Below are 21488 nucleotides of genomic sequence, written 5' to 3' on the forward strand. Positions count from 1 at the left end.
TTCAAAAGGATTTGAAGTCAGACAAATCTCTGAGTTGAACCTTCCACCCAAATAGATCCACAGTTCAGTGTAACTGGATGGCCTGCCACTCACACAGGAAGTCACATGGCTGATTATGTAGATACTAGTGTTGTAGATACTAGACTTTGCTCTGTTCAAATGACCAGCAAGGAAGCAGAGAAGCCTTTGATCTTGGTAGGTTTCCCTCATTCCAAAGCAGACTGCAGCGTGAATGGTCCTGGAAAAGCAGGCACAGAGGTGAGGTCCAAGTAAATACGTATTTTTCTGAAAAATTGGGGGAGTTCTTTTAGTAGAATGTGACATAAATGTAGTTTTAAACTATAATTGTACCATTTTTTGGTAGCTACACTTTAATGCTGTTATTTCTAAGAAATTTCTAAGAAATCAAACATTCACTTAAATTGGCCATCAAGGCAAGATAATTCACCTCGAGCTTGAAAAGTAAATTTTCTGCTTATTTTGCTGTTAGTTTTTACGTGTTATAATGAATACGTCAATTCATTTTCCTTTCTCCAGGCATTATGAAAAACCTTTGTTTCAGAGCCATTGCCATGGTTCTGGGTCTTTATTTTACTGGAACAATGACAAACCCAGCAAGGAAAAGCAGTATTTTTTTCAATTCTGAGTGCCAGTGGAATGGATACCGTCTGACAAATTGTTCCTTTACTGGAAAGCAGGATATGCCTGTGGACATATCACAGACAGCAGCCACAGTGAATGCAAGTTCCATTTTATTTAAGGGTCTCTTCCAACCTCCCACAAACGAAGGAAAACGGAACATAAAACACTTGGACCTCAGTAACAACCTCATGTTGGAAATAACCTTAAGCCCCCTCGCACATTTCCCTGGTTTGGAAACCTTAAACCTCAGCAACAATGCCATCCGCTCCATCTCCCTGGATCTACCCAGGCCTGGGTGCTCCTGGGGGAAACGCCACAGAAGCAGCTTGGGAAGTGGGCTCCCACACCTAAAACTGCTAGTTCTTCGGAGAAATAAACTCAGTGACATTCCCAAGGGTAAGTACAATCTTAGGAGGCGGACTGGACCGAGAAATCATAAGTATGTGGAGAATTCATGGTTTATGCCAATGAGAATTCCATGTTTGCTTTCAGTTTTGAGGAAATGGCTGAAAGTAAAGCAATTTGATCCGAGCAAATATAATAAAAGGAGTTCCTTCGTGGAATAGGAAGTTAAAATATGTGGAAATTATGGTCAATGCTTTTTAATCTTCCATCACTATAATTTATATTAATGTTATGTAGATTTGTTAAGAGACATAGGAAGTATTAAGTGCTAAATAATAATGCATGATTTTAAATTACCTGAGAAATAACTAGCTCAGATACTTTTAATATGTAGCACAATTCGAATTTACTGCCATATTTATAATTTTTTCTTGGAATACCTTTTCGTTCTACTTATCCAGTTGCCCTCCCAGTGTAGACTAGAAAAACACTAATTTTATATATTAAAATGTAAACTGTCTTACTAAGTCAAAATCAAAATTGCTTATCCTGGTTTCTGAAGGGATTCTCTTCATATCCTCCTATGATAATAAATTCTAATCCATTCTGACATAATCTACATGTTGGAGTTCGTCAGCTAATCCATCATTGTTTTATTTAGAAAATGTATCACGTTCATTAGCCAGAGCTGCCTTTGTCCTTTTTATAGTCAGGAATGCTAGCCTGTTTCCTCTCCCTGTTTGTTTCTGGGCATTATTTGCTAAGTCCTTACTTTACATAAGACATTATACGAAAAAAGGAAAGTGTGAGGATGTTGTCATTTTTTTCCATCCCAAATGATGCATATTTGGTTTTTCTCATTTTTCACTTCTTTCATTTATTTATTTTTTGCTCTTTCTCCAAATCTGGCCTGGTTTTTAAGCACCATTTTGACAATAATAGCCTGAAGGGGTGAAGGAATTACTATTCAAGCCATCATATCAGCAGAAGTGTGTGAGAATGGCAGTTTTCTCTCCCTGACCTTTTCCATAAAAGCAGTGTGCAGTATTTTCAGTGTAAAGTGTAAACTAATCTCATCTTATTTTACAGTGTTTATTGTTTTGTACTTATTATAAAAGGAATACCTGTTATTTGTGGGACATTAAGGTTTGAAGAAAAAATTTAAGGGAAAAATTGAAGTCCTTCAAGCAGTGTATAGTATTTAAGTTTATTCTTTAGGTCTATGCACCTAATTTTATTTCAAATTGGAATATACTTTCTATAATATTTCAAAACTTGTATCTCCATATCACCAAATAGTTTGAATATTTTTACCTAATTAAGCAATTAGATATAATGGTATAACATATGTGATAGTGTAATGATATAATATTTTTAACTAGTATGGTAGATGTGAATCTCAACCCACAAATTCAAGTGTACTGGAGATGTAACCTTTTATTGTCTACTAGAGGCCTGGTGCACAAAATTCATGCATGGGGGTAGGGGGAGATGTCCCTCAGCTCAGCCTGCACCTTCCCCAATCTGGAACGCCTCAAGGGATGTCCGACTGCCCACTGATGGGCAGTTGCATATCCCTCTCACAATCCAGGATGGCTGGCTCCCAACTGCTTGCCTACCTGCCCTCCTTATTCCCCTAACCAGAGGTGTCGAACTCAATCAGAGAAGGGGCCAAAATCTAAAATCCAGCCTAAATCGCGGGCCGAATGGTTTACTGAACAGTCATAAACTGTCATTGTGATGGAAATGCAGCGGAGTGCAGTGATGACAGCGCGGTGCGGGCCACATTGCAAGGCCTGGCGGGACGGATTTGGCCCGCAGGCCTTGTGTTTGACACATGTGCCCTAACCACTTCTGACTGCCAGGCTGGTCACTCCCTAACCACTCCCCTGCCAGCCTGATTGATGCCTAACTGCTACCCTGCTGGCCCGATTGCCCCTAACTGCCCTCCCCTGCTGGCCTGGTCACCCTTAACTGCCCTCTCCTGCCAGCCTGGTCGCTCCCAACAGTCCTCCCCTATTGGTCCAGTCACCCCTAACTTCCCTACACTGCTGACCCAGTCACCCCTGATTGCCCTCCCCTGGCCTGGTTGCCCCCAACTGCCCTCCCCTCTAAGCCTGGTTGCCCCCAACTGCCCTCCATTGTAGGCCTGATCGCCCACAATTGCCCTCCTCTCCTGGCCATCTTGTGGTGCCCATCTTGTGTCCACATAGGGCAGCCATCTTGTGTGTTGGAGTGATGGTCAATTTGCATATTACCCTTTTATTATATAGGATAATTCAGCATAGTTTCTGATTCTGAGCCCGAATTCTATTGTACTAAGATAGGTTGTGGGTGGGGGTACATGGTACTTGTACTTAACCTCAGTCTTTTGTGAGATTTCCTCTGCCTTTTCCCAGACTTGTATCACAGCTCTAGAATCTTATACCCTGACAAGACATCAAAGTGTGTGTGTATGTGTGTGTGTGTGTGTGTGTGTGTGTGTGTGTGTGTCCATCTGTCCCTTAACCCCATTAACCAAAGAACATTTCTTTTCAGTCTTTTCACTTTGGAAAAAATTCTTCCCCCTCTTTGTTTCTTCAAATCCTTCTGTCTAGTTCTAGAAATTTCTTTCCTTTAAAACTTTAGGCCAGTGGAAAACAAAAGCCAGAAAGATTGTGGACTCCTCTGCTTTGTGCCTCACAATGTGCCTCCCCTGGGGCAATTAACACAGACAGACAGCTTTCTGATTGAATGGAGGAGAGAAAGGAAAAGGGGAAAACAGAGAGAGGTAAAAAAATAATGTGTCAAATATTATCCCCCCACGAGAGGAGATAGAGAAATGCCGAATGTGTCTCCTGAAGGCAGATGAGTTTCCGGAGCTCCTCGGAGGTGAGGGCAAACACAATCCCATTTAAGGACCCAATAACTCTGTAAAATGCAGATGCAGCCCATCTCCCTTCTCGGAGTTAATCTTGGCCTCCCAAAGGAGAAAAAGAAGGGAAATGACAAATCCTGTGTCTTATATTAGAATTGTGGCAAATGAAACCATAGAGAGATGAATGAAACAGATGGGCAATAGAAGTCTAGTGTAAGCCCAAAATCTAATTGGATATAATTCAGAGTTTTTTTACCCATAGCATTTTGTGATATGAATTATTTTTCCAAAATCCACATGCATTTTCAGTTTTTATTAGATGGAGTTCGCTCTGACATCCCTTCCCATTTTATGATTCTGTGGCTATAGCTAGATGAATCTGGCTTTAAAATCCCACTTTGGAGGGAGAAGCTGGTAAGAGAGGTGCTGCCTGCCCTGCTATTTTTGACATTTCCTTTGTGCTTTTTCGATTCCTTTATTCTAAGCCTTTTTAAAGGTAATATCTGGATAATGTGGAATTTACTCATAGAATTGCTGTGAGGTGTAAAGAAAAAAATGTCTTTCAAGAACCTAATTTAACATAGTACTTGGCAAATACTATGTTATTAAATGATGTTATTAAAATATGTGAAAAGTACATTGCAACCTTGTAAAGCAGTATGCAAATATTAGTTATTATTACTCTCTTGGCACAAAATGAGAATAACAGTCTATTCAGAAACAAATAATAAATCTGTTTTTGTCAGAATCTCAAGTTATCTTTAAGAATGCTAAATAGCCTTGGCTAGTGTTTCTCAGTGGTTAGAGCCTCAGCCCTCACACCAAAGGGTCTCAGGTTCAATTCCTGGTCATGGGCCATCCCCTGCCTCCCATCAGGGAATATGCAGGAGGTAGCCAATCAATGTGTCTCTCTCACATGGATGTTTCTCTCTCTGTCTCTTTCTCCTATTTCTCTCTCTACCCCTCTCTCCCTCCCTTCTCTAAAAACCAATGGAAAAATATCCTCGGTGAGGATTAACAACAACAACAAAAAGTTTAGTAACTATTGCAGTAGATGGGACTCCTAGTCCACTGTAATTCATAAGCCAAAAATCATTGGTGTCTAACAATTTATATAGGTGTTTGGTCTTATCTGAAATAATAACTTAGAGATACGTATCTTGGAAAGCATGGATCAAGAACTGGCCTTTCAGCACACGTATCTCTACAACTCATGTCCCGGGGGTCTTAAAGCAGTGAGTTTATAAATTCAACAAAGAGTTGCTTTCACCCAGGAAACCCCACTTCTGTGAGGGTGAACTCTCACAGTGACTCACCCACTGTCAGCCCCACCTGTCTTCAGAGGCAGCTGTGATGTCATCAAAAAGCTCCATGTTGGGCCGAAACCGGTGTGGCTCAGTGGTAGAGCATTGGTCTACGGACTGAAAGGTCCCAGGTTCGATTCCGGTCAGGGGCATGTACGTTGGTTGCGGGCACATCCCCAGCAGGGTGTGTGCAAGAGGCAGCTGGTCGATGTTTCTCTCTTATCGACGTTTCTAGCTCTCTATCTCTCTCTCTTCCTCTCTGTAAAAAATCAATAATATATATATTTTTTTTTTAAAAAGCTTCATGATGGGACAATACCCAGAGGAGGTGCCAGGCAGTGTATTTACAAGACAGAAGCCAGCCATGAATTCAGCCTTCATGGCCATTCTACCTTTCTCCCACATTCTTGGAGTACAGTGTTAATCATGGAAAATCAGTTTTAAAATTTTAAAGCAAGCCGACAGGTCTCCAGTGACACTATCCCACCTTCATCAAGCAGTGTTTCTGGAATGCCCACAGAGCGCCGAGAAATCTCTCAGAACCAACGTGTTCCTGGGATTCCAATTAGGTTGACAGTCCAGATGTGATGGCCTGACATCATTTAACAACTAAGTTTCAGAACCCAAGAGATAAATGTGTTAGAAATTAGATGAAATAATACCTGACTTTGAAACTGGAAGAATTAAAAAAAAAAAAAAAAAAAAAAAAAAAAAGTACAACCACAAAATCATGTATTGTAAAAATGAAAGTATATTGTATTCTTTTCACTTGTAGGAAATTAAGCATTTCATCTTGATTGCTATGATTATGGGAATACCAATAACCAACGATTTCAAAAAGTTCAGGTTGGCTTTAGCTGATTTGGCTCAGGGTCTAGAGCGCCAGCCTACAGACTGAAGGGTCCCGTGTTCAATTCTGGCCAAGGGCACATGCCCAAGTTGCAGGCTCAATCCCCAGTAGGGGGCATGTAGGAGGCAGCCAATCAATGATTCTCTGTTATCATTGACATTTCTATCTTTCTCTCCCTCTCTCTCTGAATCAATATATATATATATATATATATATATATTTAAGTTCAGGTTGCAAAGAAGTAACAAAATGTATGTCATTAAGCTAAGAGGGCAAGGTCTTTGGCTCACCTCTATAAATTTGACTACATTAAGGGCTGGCTTTATCAATAACTCTCTTATCTAGAACCATTCCAGACTCTATTCTAATTCTTAGTACTCTTTGAACCTGAAGCCATGACCCTGAACATTATTGTTCCGTGTTATTAAGTATCATTCTTGGGAGAACATTCAGGAAGTTCATATCCAAAGGGATATTTTTCAGGTGGTGTAATGTCTGGACCTACCTTCTGTGGCCTTTTTTCCAATAAACACTGAGATAATTTCTTAGAAGTAATAAAACTGCCTCTGGCCTCTTAAATGCAAAGGCTAATCAAATTCCTGCCTTCCCCAGCTTATCAGATCATCAGAAAGCAGTTCAAAAAAAAAATAAAGTGCCTCCCTATTTTCTTCCCAGTATTTGACTCTCCTCTCATGAAATATAGAATCTACTCCTCTGACATCCAAGCTCAGTCAATGCACTTCCTAACCTCTTTTAGTCACTTGAACACACCTCCCCCTCAACATCGATTCACCATGTAAAATTTTTAAAAGAACATATTTTCCCCCCTTGAGAGTGTCAGCCAAGTATCTGGGAAGAGTTCTCAAATTCCCCAAGTCTATTTTGAGAGACTCTAAATGAAAAAGGTCATTATCTTTGGTTCGGCAGGCTAATCAGGACATGTTATTTTCATAACTGTTCTTTGGCAAAATCCAAGGGAGCAATCCCCATCCCATTTCAAATCTTGGCTCACATCATGTCTGCTAACATCTCATTGCCCAAAGCAAGTCACATGACCAACCGCACCTCAATGGGGTGAAGAAGTAAAGTGAATGCTTGCTGAACAATGATCTAAAGTTACATCTGGCTTCCACTGAGCTCAGAATACTTGACCATAGTAATCAAAGCTAGATTCAATTTTACCTGCAAGAACAATTTTTAAGGGACGAAACTGAGGCATGGAGACCTTAAGTGGTACTTTCTGATTCACATCAAAAGTTATAAACAGAGCTGGATAAACCGAACATCTTAAGTGCCCTATTCGCTATATGATACAAGTAGAATCACTAAACAATCCCGATACATTTGGTATTTTATGTATACCGTGGCCCATGCCATTCTCTTTCATAGACAGCTCAGCCCTACTCCCCGCCTTCTTTTTCCTTTTGTAAACTCAAGTTATCTTTCCGGACATTGACCGTGTGTGTGTGTGTGTGTGTGTGTGTGTGTGTGTGTGTGTATCTGTTTTGTGTGTGTGTGTATGTGTGTGTGTGTGTGTGTGTGTGTGTATGACTAAATGGTAATGAATAGTTGAAAGATCTGAATTTCAATCCCAGCTCCACCCACCATGACGTGGTGCAAGTTCTTAACTTGCTGCACCTAAGTTTTACAATTTGTAAAATGGTAATAACCCCAAGGGCTTTGTGAGGATTAAAAGGGGGTGTTTGTGAAATGCTCAGAGCACAGAAAGAGTACACAATTAAACAGAGGCTTAAAAAATAAGTTTTTTCCTTCCACTCAAAGCTAGGCATGATCTTCCTTCCACTGATCTCCGGGTATACATATTCAATTCAGTCAAGCTCTGAGAAATTGCAGGAACCATAAGTTCTCACCCCTGCATAGGGCAGGCAGGCATCACAAAAATGTCAAGAAAACTATAGCTCCTTTCATATTGGTGTCTTCTGTTTCACCTTTTCCCCTCACAAACCCATACGTTTGCATGTTAAAATATGTAGGAATATTCTTTGCTCCACAAAGGAACATTTTCTCTGGGGGCAGGAGGGGAAATGTTGAAGTGCCTAGGACAGCAGAGCAGCTCACAGACGCTGGGGCACTCAGTCAGGAACGGCAAATTTACCCACCAATATCTAAGTCTTTCCCCCCAGCATATGCCAGCTGAACATCAGCCCTGGTTCTCTCCCATTTAAAAAAAAAAAAACTTGCAGGTTTCCTGGCCTATCCTTTGTTTTCCTACTTTTGATAGAGACATGAGTAGAAAGAAATCACATTTGTCGGTAAGTGCATGCCCATCTAAGACAGGCGCCCTCATTTAGCTCCAGCCAAACGTCTTGTGCCACTTGAAACTTCCAATAATTCAAGAGAAGCTAGATACGCAACATTTTTGTATTGAATCTTTATTGTCAGCTCATTGATTTTTAAATCTATGTGGAGGCCAAACACTGTGACCTCTAACTTATTGCGTGCATGTTATATTCCAGGCATTGGAGGAGTTCACAAAGACATGCACTCTGACCTGAATCATCTTATGGATAATTGGATGGAGGGGTATGAGTGCTTTGTATAACTAGTAACTTTTTCTAGGTTTTATCATTCAACCAGACACAAGGATTCTATGCTATATTTGTCCTCAGCACCAAAGACAGTAGTCAAAGAATAAATCCTTCTGGAATTGAACCAACTTGATCTGTTATGTGGTAGTTGGTTAAAGACACAGACTACACATGAGAGCAGAACAGAAGGAAATGTAAAAATGCAGGGCTCCCTTGTGGGACTCAGATGGTAAATCAAATCTGGGAGACGCTGTGACTGACACCTCCTTCTCCAGTTTTCTTTTCAGTGCCAAATGCGCCTCCTGGTGACTCTGGCATCAGGTGAAATACAAAGGCAATTAGATTATTTTGCCAGAACACAAAATCTAGATAGAATTTACTTCCTTTAAAACATACAAGAATGCCTAGATAATAGTTATAATATCAACAATAATTAAATAAAAGAAAGGATATAGCTAGCTACAAAACAGAGTCATTAACATTTGAAAACTCTGAGTTCACCCATATAAATAATTCATCAAAACAACTATTCAGTTTTACCCATAGTTCAATCAAATAAATATTTACTTATTCTTCAAAGTTAGATTTTTTAATTGATGCTTTTATCATAAAACTAGAGGCCCATGCACCAGTGATGTCCCTCAGCCAGGCCTGCGGGATGGGGCCGAAACCAGCTCTCTGGCATCCCCCGCGAGGTCCCGGATTTCAAGAGGCAAAGGCCAGGCCAAGGGACCCAACTGGGGCCTGGGGGAGGGGGAGAACACAGGAGGTTGACCACCCAGGGAGGGACCTCTGAAGAGCTTTAGGGTGTGTCCAGCCCATCTCACTCAATACCGATTGGCCAGACCCCAGCAGCAAGCTAACCTCTGGTTGGAGTGTCTGCCCTCTGGTGGTCAGTGCACATCATAGCAAGCAGTTGAGCAGCCTTAGTATATCATTAGCATATTATGCTTTGGTTGGTTAAACAGATGTCTGAATACTTAGTATATTAGGCTTTTGTTATACAGGATTAGCACATGCTCATAGAAAGAAAGAATTCAAAGATGTCTAAAATAAAGTTTCCTTCCTTCTCTAACCCCACCTCTCCTCCTAAGTGTAAGTACTACTAATAGCTTAGGTCACCTCTTCCAGGCCTTTATTTCCTGTCCACTCAAAATATATGTATATGGGTACAAATGGCTCTTTTTTTTTTTTTTTTTTCAAGAAAACTGGAATTATACTTAATACTGTTCAGCAACTTAACATTTTCCTTCTCATGCAGTTTTGTTGCTCTACCCCATTCTCTTTTAAGACTGTTTCCTAGCACTTTTTGTATTGACATACCATGCTTTGTTTAACCACCTCTCTATTGGAAACCACTGGGTTGCTTCTAATCCTTCGCCCTTACAAACAATGCTTCCGTCAATATCACCAGCTTACATTTTCATTTGATTTTTTTCCTACATTTCCATTGATATTTTTAGAAAGAGAGGAAGGGAAAGAGAGAAAGAGAAACGTCCATGTGACATCGGCTGCCTCCTGCATGGCCCCGTACTGGGACCAAGCCCAAAGCCCAGACGGTGCATGTGTCCCGACCAGGAATTGAACCAGCAACCTTTCTGTGCACAGGATGATACCCAACCAACTGAGCCACACTAGCCAGGGCAATATTTTAATTTGCTTTTTAATTTTAATAGGGTTGTGGAAACTGAAGTCATTACAGAGTTTGGATCTATCGTTCAATGGAATATTGAAAATTGGTGTGTTTGATTTTCATAACTGCCTGCAGTTGGAGAACCTCTATTTAAGGAGCAACAAGATATTCAGAATTTATCCGGAAGCCTTCAAGGACCTCAAAAAGTTACAGGTTATAAGATAATTTTTATAATATTTCAAATACATAGACATGTGGGCAATTACATTAGAAGAATATTTTAGGAGTTTCTTCGTGTCCAGTAGTACTGACTATTAATAAAAAAAAATGTAAGTCTATTTTAAGGTTCCTCTAAAATTGCTGAAGTCTCTCTCTTGCCTTAAAAATCAGTGGTCTGAGTAATGAATTTTGCTCAAACATAATACTCAGCAGCAACAAGTGGCACACTATTTTTCTAAATGAAATTAAACCCAACTCCAAGTCTCTGCTTGCCGCTGGCTTCAATCAAGGTGTTGGCCAAGACTGGATTCTCACCTGAAGGCCTAGGTGAAGGTCACGGGGACGGGAAGGGGAAACCTTCATTCAGTTCCTTGTGGGCGTTGACCGAGGGCTCAGTTCCTTGCTGGCTGTCAGCCTGAGCCTGCCCTCCATTCTGTGCCATGTCAGCCTCCCCAAGGGCAGCTCATGGCATGGCAGCTTACACCACAGCCCAAAGGAGAGAGCCTGCTAGTAAGAAGAATATGAGATCAACGAAGGGATGCCCATTGCTTCTTCCATACTCTGATTGATGGTTAGAACCAAGTCACGGGCCCCACCTAGACTCAAGGGGAAGAGATTTCTCAAGGGTATGAATACTAGGAGGCAGAACCATTGGGGACTCTTTCTGAATCTGCTGAATTATAAAGGCAGATGAGAAAGCTCCCTTGACTTGGCAGTGCTCCCCAATTCACCACAAATATGTAGTCAGATTGCCTGGGGACCTCAGTTAGTATATTGTCTGCTGATTATAAGTATATTTGTGTGTGTGTGATTGCCCTGTGTCTGTTTTATTTCCTATGCATTTTTATTGTGCTTTATAAGTCTTCTGCAGCTCACAGGTTATAGATGCTGCAGGCAAACTAAAAAAAAAAAATCCCAAGAATGATTTAAATCATCTGTAATTCTCGATTCACCTGAACTGCCCAGAATTATACAATCTCTTCTTCTCTAATATTCCTTCTACATGCTTGGTAATAACTTAAAAACTGGTTTGGAGCAGGATGAACATATTTCGTACCAGAAAGCTGCATATTAAAGTAGATGGTATGTAGGTTGTTGTGTTGGTTTTTTTGTGTTTTTTTTTTTTTCTTCAGGAGATGCATTTAACATTTACACAGTGCAATATGTCTTCCCATGTCGGAATCTTCTCAGAAGCCAGATAGAGTTTTCATATCATGAATTCATCATCATGTTTAGATAGAATATGTTTTCATTAGCATTTCAAAGTAGCATCCTTTTTCTTACTCTTACTCCATTCTTCTTAAATTCAGTGATTTGTGTAGCAACATATGCTTCTCCCAGGCTTTCAGTAATGTACACTCCTGCCACTGATGGTAGATGGCTGTTTTGTTAGCCACATTGAACTATTCTGTTTTAATATTTTCTCAGAAATTATTTCTCCTGCATCATCTTATTAGTTTTCTGGCCTCTCTCCAGTATTGCTTTCAGGTCAGTGATTTGTCATAACATAGTTGCTAGACTAGGGGAAAAAAAAACAAAAAACAAACTAGACATGCACTAAAAAGAAAATAACTACCTGAGAAACAGTAGAATATTTCACTCAGTTGTTGAGGAGGGTTACAAAAGAAAATTTTTGATCCTTGGCAAGACCAGGCCAAAGAAAAGTTTTGATTTTTCCCCCTTCCCAATCCCAGTCTCCTACTTCCTGTTTTTTGGCAACCTTCCTTGGGGAGTCAAGACTGCTTGGTTACTCAACATGGGAAAGGTCAGCCTCATTGCTCATGCCCAGGAGAACTCTGATTCAGCATGTAGTGGTCTTAGTGATGGTGCCGCTGGATTGGCTGTTTGAATCAGCTCTTAGGATTTATTTAATCCAGGATACCAACGCTGCTTTTCCCGTGATGTTTATAAGACATTTGACCTAGATAGCATCCAGCCTCTCTAGTTTTCAGCCATAGCTCTCTTCTTATTCTTCAGCAAGACTCGCTGTTTTCCCTTCTTCTGATAACCACCTGCCCCTCCCCAGGCCCCAAGATCCCACTCTGGCGCCTCATGCTGCAGGCCTCCTCCACCCAGCCCTTCACTCCAGTTTGATGGGAGCTCAGGCCCCAGGGGGGTGTATTGTGGAATAGAAGGCACACAGGGAAGCCAGATCAGATTTCAACTCTGCCATTTCATTCATTCATTCTTTTCTTCACTATTTAAGGAGCACCTGCTATGTACGAGGGCCTGTATGGAATGGACTGTGTGCCCTAGCCCAGTTTCTTCCTCTAAAAAAAAAAAAAGGGGGGGGGGTGGTTGGAGCGGATGAGGAATTTGTTGGGAGGTTTAGAGATAAAAGATAACATGTAAAGCACCCAGTAAGGTGGCTGGTACACAGCAGTGAAAGTGCTCTGTGAATGGTAGCTAGAACTATACCTAACCATGCTTTCCCTGCTGCATCAGGCCATGGCCACATCCATCTTCATCGAGTCCTTCTCTGAGTTTCTGGTGTCACTGAGTCCTTTTTGTTCCCTGGTTTCCCCTTCATTTCTGATTAGACTAGAAAAATTGTGGTCATCTTGTGCATACTAAGTAGTGTGGATGCAGTGACATGCACTACTACCCTTGAAGCAAAAGATCTCTCTTCACTACTTCTGGTCAGCTGCAGATCTGTGTTGTATGGCCTCATCATTCAGTATCTTCTGCCACTTTCAAGAGAACACCGTACTTCTAGACATTTTAGATCTGGTAACTAATTCTAGACCTTGATAACAATGAGGAGTCCAGGTTTTATCGAACAGTACAAATCACAGCTCATAGGAAAGACAGGAAAATGATTGATCATCTAACGTAGGCACCATATTTAAGGCTTTTGCATGCATCTCATCCTAACAACAATGTTGGCTCACAGAACTGTTGTTGACAGAGCAGAGATTTAATTCCAGGTTCCTCTGACTCTCAAATCGGTGCTAACTTCTTATGGCCTCCATATAGACACAAACAATATCTGGAACTCGTTTATTGTCTCTAAATGTCTTTGTTCACAGACTGCCCCACATTTGCTTCTCCTCGAGCAGGTTGTGGACCTCAGCAGCAATGCCCTGACCACCATCCTGCCCATGATGACCATCGCTCTGGAACTCCCCCACCTGGAGGCTGACTTGGCCCACAACCAATGGCAGTGTGATGACAGTGTGACCGTCTTCCAAAATGTCATTTCTGAATCCTGGAAGAGAAAGTGGGAAGTAATTTGCAACAAGTCTATAGGTATGTCAGTAGTCCCTCTTCTCTCCGAAAGGGTTCCAGCTGAAAAGAAAAGAAAGAAAAGAAAAGAAAAGAAAAGAAAAGAAAAGAAAAGAAAAGAAAAGAAAAGGAAAGAAAAGAAAAGAAAATATATAAAACAAGTGAACAAAAAAACAGGACCAATTTAGTCCTGTTGGAAACAATGACACCAAGTGTGGTGACCCATGGCCTTGGGCAGCCTTGGGCTGTGTCTTAGGGCAGTCATTGGTTTCTGTTTTCCTCAGTCATGAATGACTTTCTTTACATGGGACAAAGAAACCTAGTTTTGCCATCTCAGAAACTGCTGGATTTGGTCAAAAGCAGAAATTTCATAAAGAGAGAATTTTCCCCTGAAGACCCCACAAGTGTCATATTTTTTAAGTCCCAATTCTTAACAAATAATCAAAGAAAGTACATTTAAAACTTGAAACCTGATTACTTTATATGTTTGCCAACATTCTAAAACTATAATCCTACACAGACACCAAACACACATATTTCAAAAGCAGATTTTTTTTTTTTAACTTGATCCCTGCCACTCTCCCAGCATGCTAGAATATGTGATTGGAGTTGAACATTCTGGAAAGTGTTTTCCACTATTGTGGTGGCTTAAACTTCTAACTGGGGAGTAGGGAAGAAAGTCAGATTTTGTTTTTTTAGTGGTCCTGGATTCTGTTCTGTTCAGGACTGACATTAAAATAGGAACATGGGCCGAAACCGATTTGGCTCAGTGGTTAGAGTGTTGGCCTGCCCATTCCAGTCGAGGGTATGTACCTGGGTTGCGCGGCACATCCCCAGTAGGAGGGTGCGCAAGAGGCAGCTGGTCGATGTTTCTCTCTCATCGATGTTTCTAGCTCTCTATCTCTCTCCCTTCCTCTCTGTAAAAACTCAATAACATATATATATTTTTAAAATAAAATAGGAACATGGCCCTGCTTCCCAGGACTAGAAGAAAACCATGAAGGTCAGAGGGAGGCCAGTGCTGTCAGCCACACGTGTCCCGCCCATCTCAAAGCCGCCCTGGCATCTGAGTGTGGAGGGCAGGATGCCAGGAGCCGCTGGAGAGCCCTGGGAGCTTCTGTGCTCGCCAGCACGGGGCTTGCTGAGGAAAGGCTGCTGAGAGCATGGGTGGGGCGGATGGAATGTCCTCAAGGACGTGCAGTAGCTAAGGGTATGGAAGAAGGTGAAGTCATGAGGTTTCCCCTCCAGCCTGGCTTCTTTCCCTCCCACAGGGAGCCCTCAGGCAAGAAGCCTAAGAAACACGCCACTCCAGGCTGGTGAGCAGCCTCCTGAGCCCGCAGCCGCGTGTGCATGCACACAGAGCCTACTACTGGCCTTAGGCATCCCTCAGCCTATCAGGAGAGCTGCTGATCGTCATGCAATCTGCACTTTATTTTTTTAAATATATATTTTATTGATTTTTTTTTTTTTTTTTTTTTTTTTTTTTTTTTTTTACAGAGAGGAAGAGAGAGGGATAGAGAGTTAGAAACATCGGTGAGAGAGAATCATTGATCAGCTGCCTCTGGGGATGTGCCTGCAACCAAGGTACATGCCCCTGACCAGAACCGAACTCGGGACCCTTCAGTCCGCAGGCCAACACTCTATCCATTGAGCCAAACCGGTTTTGGCGCAATCTGCACTTTAAATATAAACCCACGGACTCTAATGTCAGTGTGTTTTACCCCCACTTTCAGGGCCCGAGGAGGCACACTGGTGGACACCCAGAAGCAGGATTCCCAGGGAGGCCCAACTTCCTCACACGAATCTGAGTCACACGAGAAGCCTCATCGGGAGCAAAGCGGAGAGGCCCCAGGAAGGCATGCACGTGGGTTCAGCCACGCAGGGGCAGCAGGACCACGCCGGCTCCGAGGCCCCTGAGCAGCACCGACGGCCGCCCAGGCGGGTGAGGAGCACCCAGGATGGGCAAGCTGCGGGCGGGACGGAAGCCGCATCCCAGCACCTCGCCCTGGCCGTCTGCTTGGCCGTGTTCATCACCTTCTTCGTGGCCTTCTGCCTGGGGGCGTGGACGAGGCCTTACATGGACAGGCTGTGGCAACAGCGGTGCAGAAAGAAAAGACTGAGCTCTGACCTCGGGTATTCCAACGAGGGCTACTGCGATGAGGCCGACTCTGCCGGGGACGGCCAGCACCCCGGGGGGGACCTGCACCAAGCTCCCCGTGGCCTGAGCCTCTGGGAGCCCCGACACCCTTTCTCAGGGACGCGGGCCAGCCCGCAGGCTGCTGTCACTGCCGGCAGTACTCGGGGCCCGAGCAGAGAGGAGCCTGGCGGCCGGCAGGGCAGCGGGCACCGCGGGGCCGAGCCTGGGGCAGGAAGGAAGAGGGACAACGTGCTCCCCAATGGCCGTGCGGCCTGCTCTGCTCCCCGAGGCCGGTCCGATGCTGACAGTCACCCCCTCACAGAACGGGACCGCGCCTGCAGGAGTGGGGTCCGTGGAGAAGTGGATTCTGAGACGGAGGCCCAGGAAGGTGCGCCCCGTGGGCACTCGATGGGCATCCCTGGGATTGCCGGCAGCTTATCAACTGGCTCCGGCTCCATCCATCAGGACTCGAATGCATTAGGCCCCCCACTGTCAAGAGAGATAACGGCCGCTCTCTCTAAAATGCAAATGTGCACAGAAGCGCCGGGGACGGGAGGGCGGGAGGACACACAGGACGAGCTGGACACCGATTCCGATGAAGGCTCGTTATTCACTCTAAGCTCAGGGGGTTCGGAGGGTGTGAGAAACGGGAGTGACGGAGAGGCGGATGGGGAGGAGAGTTCTGGCACCAGTGAGCCTCCGGAGGACGGGGACCCAGAGGGGAGGAAGGACACCGCCTCCCAGAAGGCTCAAGGGGAATGTGAGAACCAGGAGGATCGCTTTGGACAACCTCTCATTTCCCATTCAGACTCCAGTGTGGACAAGAGTCATCGAGAAAGTACCTCCGACACCCACAAATTCGAGAACCCGGAGAGCTGGCCCGGGTCACCGGGTGAGAGTGCTGCCCGTGACACGACCCCAGGCATGTCCACGTCTGACTGCATCCCCGCTCCTCAGTCTGAGGCAGCAGGGTGGCATCGCTCGCTCAGAGACCTCGAGTTTTCCACCGTGGAAACACCCCCGTGTTCTGCTGAAGCTCCCCCGGACCCTGGTAAGACGGCCCGTGGTGAGAGAGATGCAGACATTGGTGCTTATGAACCTTGCACTCCGGGATCAGACACGGATGAAAACAATAGTCCCCCACAATACGATTCTGAAGGGGGCAGCACGCATGCCAGCCCGATGGGCACAGGCGCCCACAGGGGCCGTGACTCCAGGGAGGCGATGAGCCCAACACAACTGTTACAGTTCCCTGGCGGCAAACCAGCTCTTCAGGGTGCCAGAGGCGGAGGGGAACACGCTGAAGAGGGTTCGCAGGGCCGGGAGCCGTGATCACAAGCGCTTCCAAATAAAACCGGTTTGTGAAGGACACAGGAGCCCTTCAGGGGTGCGGACTGGGGGACACGATCAGAGGAGAATCCGTTGCGACGAGGAAAAGATGATTCTGACTTCCGTACTCCGATGCGGACCCACAGCAGCCTGATGGGAGCGGGCTGTCCAGGTGAGGCCCGGCTCTCCGATAACAAAGATGCGGATGATCACCTTGAAAGTCCAAGGCAATGCCAGGAGCATTCTTAGGACAGACTGGAGCGCTCAGGTGGGACGGCTGACCGGACTTTAACGAATTCTGCACAAAGAACAGCACAGCTTTCAGGAGGGATTCGGAGAATTTCCAAACATTTTTAATAAGCTGTGTTAACAGTTGGGTCGTTTAGCCATGGCGGGTATGGCTCGGTTGGCTGGTGGCTGTCTTGTGCAAAGGAAGGTCGCCTGGACTCCAGACTGGGTTAGCTTTCCCCGTTGCAAACCCTCTCGGCACACAAGCACTCTCCTTCACAGAGGAGAGCTTTCACGGGTAAAATCAATAAATAACCACGTGTGTGAGTTTTTGTTAAATTCTGTCCCCTTTTTATACGCTAAGCACCGTGAGGACAAAACAAAAAGGGCCTTGTCACCCCAGAGCCCTCACCACATAGCTCGTCGTTTTTGTCTGTGGGCTGTCTTCCCCGGAGCCCTTGTCTGTCAAGTCCCATGCGTGCGTGCCCTCAACCGAGCGGGCCTCCTACCCGGGGCGGTGACCGGGTGGCCTCTGACCAGGCTCTTCATAGGACTTAATATTGACTCCAGATCAACTCCTACATCAGTTTCACAGCTTGTGGAAAAGGTCTGAGAGAGTGAGGTCCCCGCAGAGATCGCTGCTGTAAAGTGGGCCTTTGCCAGAGAAGGGGGAGGGACACAGAAAGGAAAGGACCAACCAGGGAGACAGTGCAAGGTTAGGACCCACCGTGCTGATTGGCGAGCCCAGGGCCAGTCACAGAGGGAGTGCTTGCCAAGTACACGAAGGAAGGAACGAAGGGAGGGAGAGGGAGAGGAGGGAGAGAACTGTGGTACCGTGAGGTGCACTGGGGTATTTATATCCAGCTAGTCCTCCCTCCACCAGCACCTCTTTCCCAGCCATCGATTTGCTAAAGGGACAGGGTACTTGTCCTGCAGAGCGGCCTGCATCCTGGGCCTGGCAACTTGCTTTTTCCCAGTGTCATCTGTATTCCATTTAGTATTTGGAAGTTGTGCTGTTCTGTGTCCAGGAACTGTGTCTCCCTACTATGTGCCTGGGGATATCCATCCTCCTTCAGGCCCAGGCTCAGAAGCTGCCACCACCTCCTCTCTCTATGCTCTCTCTTCACCTTGGACTTCTATTCAATATTTGGCCTTTACTTCATTCTGGTTTGAACCACATCATTGTCTGTGTCTTGGCAGAGGTCCCGGATAGTTTCCTTTGGGAGGCTGCTCTTCGCCTTAAACACCAAGACTTCAAGCTTGCTTTCTTTAGGCATCAGATGTCCTCAAACGTCTTAAGACAAAGAGCTGGCTGGTGAAACCTGGTTATTAGCTAGAAGCTTAAATTTAGGCCCCCAAATTATGTATGAAATGTACACCTGGGGCTGACTTTTTGCCATAGCTTTTGAATAGGATGGTGGGGGAGGAGGGGTGGGGACTGGCCATTGTACCAGGGCAGCCCCAGCCCTTGAAGCTGGTTTATATATTATTGATTTTTTACAGAGAGGAAGGGAGAGGGATAGAGAGTTAGAAACATCGATGAGAGAGAAACATTGATCAGATGCCTCCTGCACACCCGCTACTGGGGACGTGCTCGAAACCTAGGTACATGCCTTGACTGGAATCAAACCTGGGAACCTTCAGTTCCCAGGCCAACACTCTATCCACTGAGCCAAACCAGTTTTGGTGAAGCTGGTCAGGACTACACCACTGACCCTGTGCCCGAAGCCAGTTCCAGCATGTCATAATTGCAAGAGTTTCATAGAAAGGTTGATGGAAATTGGAGACTCAGTAAGGGCTGAGTCACATATGTTATCGCCTGCTGGAATGGCTAAAGGCATTTCCCCAAACCTGAAAAGGATGCATTAAATTGATTGTTTGCTGCCAGACAGCTCAGGGCATCTTAATCTACATGTTATTGCCTATTGGCCAAACACCTGAACAGCTGTAGGCTATTCCCCAGTCAGACAATGGATTCTGTAGAAACCCTACCCTTTGAAGTGTATATATCTCCACCTTGCTTTAGGACAATTTGTGTTAATAAAAAACAAGGGGTCCTGAGACAAGGAGAACTTGGTTTCTTTAGCCAGGCTCCTCTGCTTCCCCCAATATGCCTTTCAAAATTATCGTCTGTCTCTGAACTCTTATTTAATCTATGCACAGCCCTTTCTTCAGATTGCTGAACCCTTCTAGATGCCAGATCAAGACCACTGGCATTAAATGTCACCCAGCGTCTGGCAACCCTATATACAAGGAGGGCCTTTTGGCTTTCTCCACAGGGGAGCCCAGGCAAGGGGGCGAGCACTGGGTACCATAGGAGACTTCTGGCTGTCAGAACAACTCCTCCCTCTCCCTTCGGACACACCGTGTGTGCCACCCAGAGGAGCTGGAGAGGCATCAGAGCTCATATTGCTCATACCTCGGGGAGCAGCATAAAGATCTGCACTTCACAGAAAAAAAAAACAACAAAAAACCTGCTTCTCATTTTATCCTCAGAACCAGAAAGGCTGTCCTTAGACTAATGCAATCTGTAAAGCTCATTTAGAGCCAGAGTCATGTTTTGACATACCTCCCACCCCTATATTCATGTTCCAAATATTGAACAGAACTTACTTAAGGAAAAGCCACATTTCAAATAATCCTGATGTGGAGAATTATTTTATCAAAATAAAATAAAATAAACAGACTTGACTCAGCTTTAATTTAAAAAGTAGCTGCAAGTAGCTAACAAACAAGGAGAACTGGCAGAGCCAATTCTGTAAGCTTTCTAACCATTCTGTACAGGTGTAGCTGCACGGAGGGGCCCACTCCTGCAAGTGTTACCTAGAATCTGCTGTAGAAATTAAAATGTTTTTTAATCCTTGCCTGAGGCTATGTATTTACAGATTTTAGAGAGAGGGAGGGAGAGAAATATCAATTGGCTGCCTCCTGTAGTCAGCCCTAACCAGGGATTGAACCTGCAGTCTTTTGGTATATGGGACAATGCTCCAATCAACTGAGCCACCCAAATTAAATGTAAAGTTCTAAAATGAACAAAACTGAAAATCATCCCTCAGTGGCATTCGTACAAAAATCAAGTCTTTCTCTATACCTAATGTCCTTAATAACTAGTATAAATATTGCAGTCATTTCTTATATCTCAGTGACTTAATAGCTCATTTCCCATTCAAATGCCTTGCTTTGGCCACTTACATAGCAGTTACCGAGACTTAGATAACTCCGAGAGTTACATATACTTTCTTTTACTATTTTTAGTCACTAATTAACATTATTGCTTCGTTTGCTTTTTGGCACTCCCTCTATGTAAACATATATACATTTGTGTATGTATGTGTAGCTACATTGGTGTGCAAAAGTGGTAGATTTACAGTTACAAGTACAAAAAACACAGTTTATTCTTGTATTATATTTATTACGTTCCATTCGAATAGCTGTAAAACTACTTTTGCCCACCCCTGTATGTGTATATACAATATATATATGTATAAGTGTAAACAATGTTTTATCTGATGTATAATAATTTTATATGTAAAAAATCAAGTAACTATACAAGGTGTCCATAACATCCAGAACCATAGGTGAATATACGTAATGTTGTTACCAATATCTTCAACCCGAGAAATAATGGGTCTTTAAAGAAAAAGTGTGACCTGTTTTCAGACCTTATGCGCACCTTGTGGATATCACTATAGATATGTTTTCCTTCAGCATCAGTTTACTAATGTTTATAGCATTTCCTGAATGCCATCCACACACCCATCAGTAAGAAGAACGCCCATCAGAGGCGGGATGCTGATAAACGATCCTGACAAATACGCAGAGCATAACAAATCTGTCTCCTTCCCTCCCCGCAACCTGACATTCTGCTCTCTCTCATGGATGATACAGATAGCGGGAATGACTTCGAGGAGGCATGTTGCAGTCGGGAGCCGTTTCCAGAGCAATGAGATCTGAGCTGGAAGGCCCACCATCTAGTCCAGCCTTGACCTGTAAACGGGCAGCTGAAGCACAGATTAATGCACTGGTGGGCCCGGGTCACCCAGCTCCTGGTTCCTGACCAGCATGCACTGCCAGGAGGCTGGGACATCTATGACACAGCCAGCTCAGCGAGGAAGAGCCTGCTGTTGGCCTTCCTCTGTCTGGCTGGCTGGCTGGTCTGATGAGGAGGCC

The 21488-nt window shown here is 44.3% G+C and overlaps 1 protein-coding gene across 1 annotated transcript; it reads left to right on the plus strand.

The window, feature by feature from the left end:
* Positions 1-135: 135 nt before the first annotated feature.
* LRRC66 (leucine rich repeat containing 66) lies at positions 136-18063 on the plus strand. The gene is made up of 6 exons (XM_045572712.1): positions 136-258; positions 538-1038; positions 10224-10393; positions 13459-13648; positions 15358-17027; positions 17070-18063. The coding sequence occupies exons 2-6, from the start codon at positions 543-545 to the stop codon at positions 17091-17093; spliced, it is 2550 nt and encodes an 849-aa protein (XP_045428668.1). The 5' UTR covers positions 136-258; positions 538-542; the 3' UTR covers positions 17094-18063.
* The last annotated feature ends 3425 nt before the right edge of the window (positions 18064-21488 follow it).

This window comes from Pipistrellus kuhlii, unplaced genomic scaffold (genome assembly GCF_014108245.1).
Source record: "Pipistrellus kuhlii isolate mPipKuh1 unplaced genomic scaffold, mPipKuh1.p scaffold_m20_p_1, whole genome shotgun sequence".
In the NCBI taxonomy this organism is placed as follows: Eukaryota; Metazoa; Chordata; class Mammalia; order Chiroptera; family Vespertilionidae; genus Pipistrellus; species Pipistrellus kuhlii.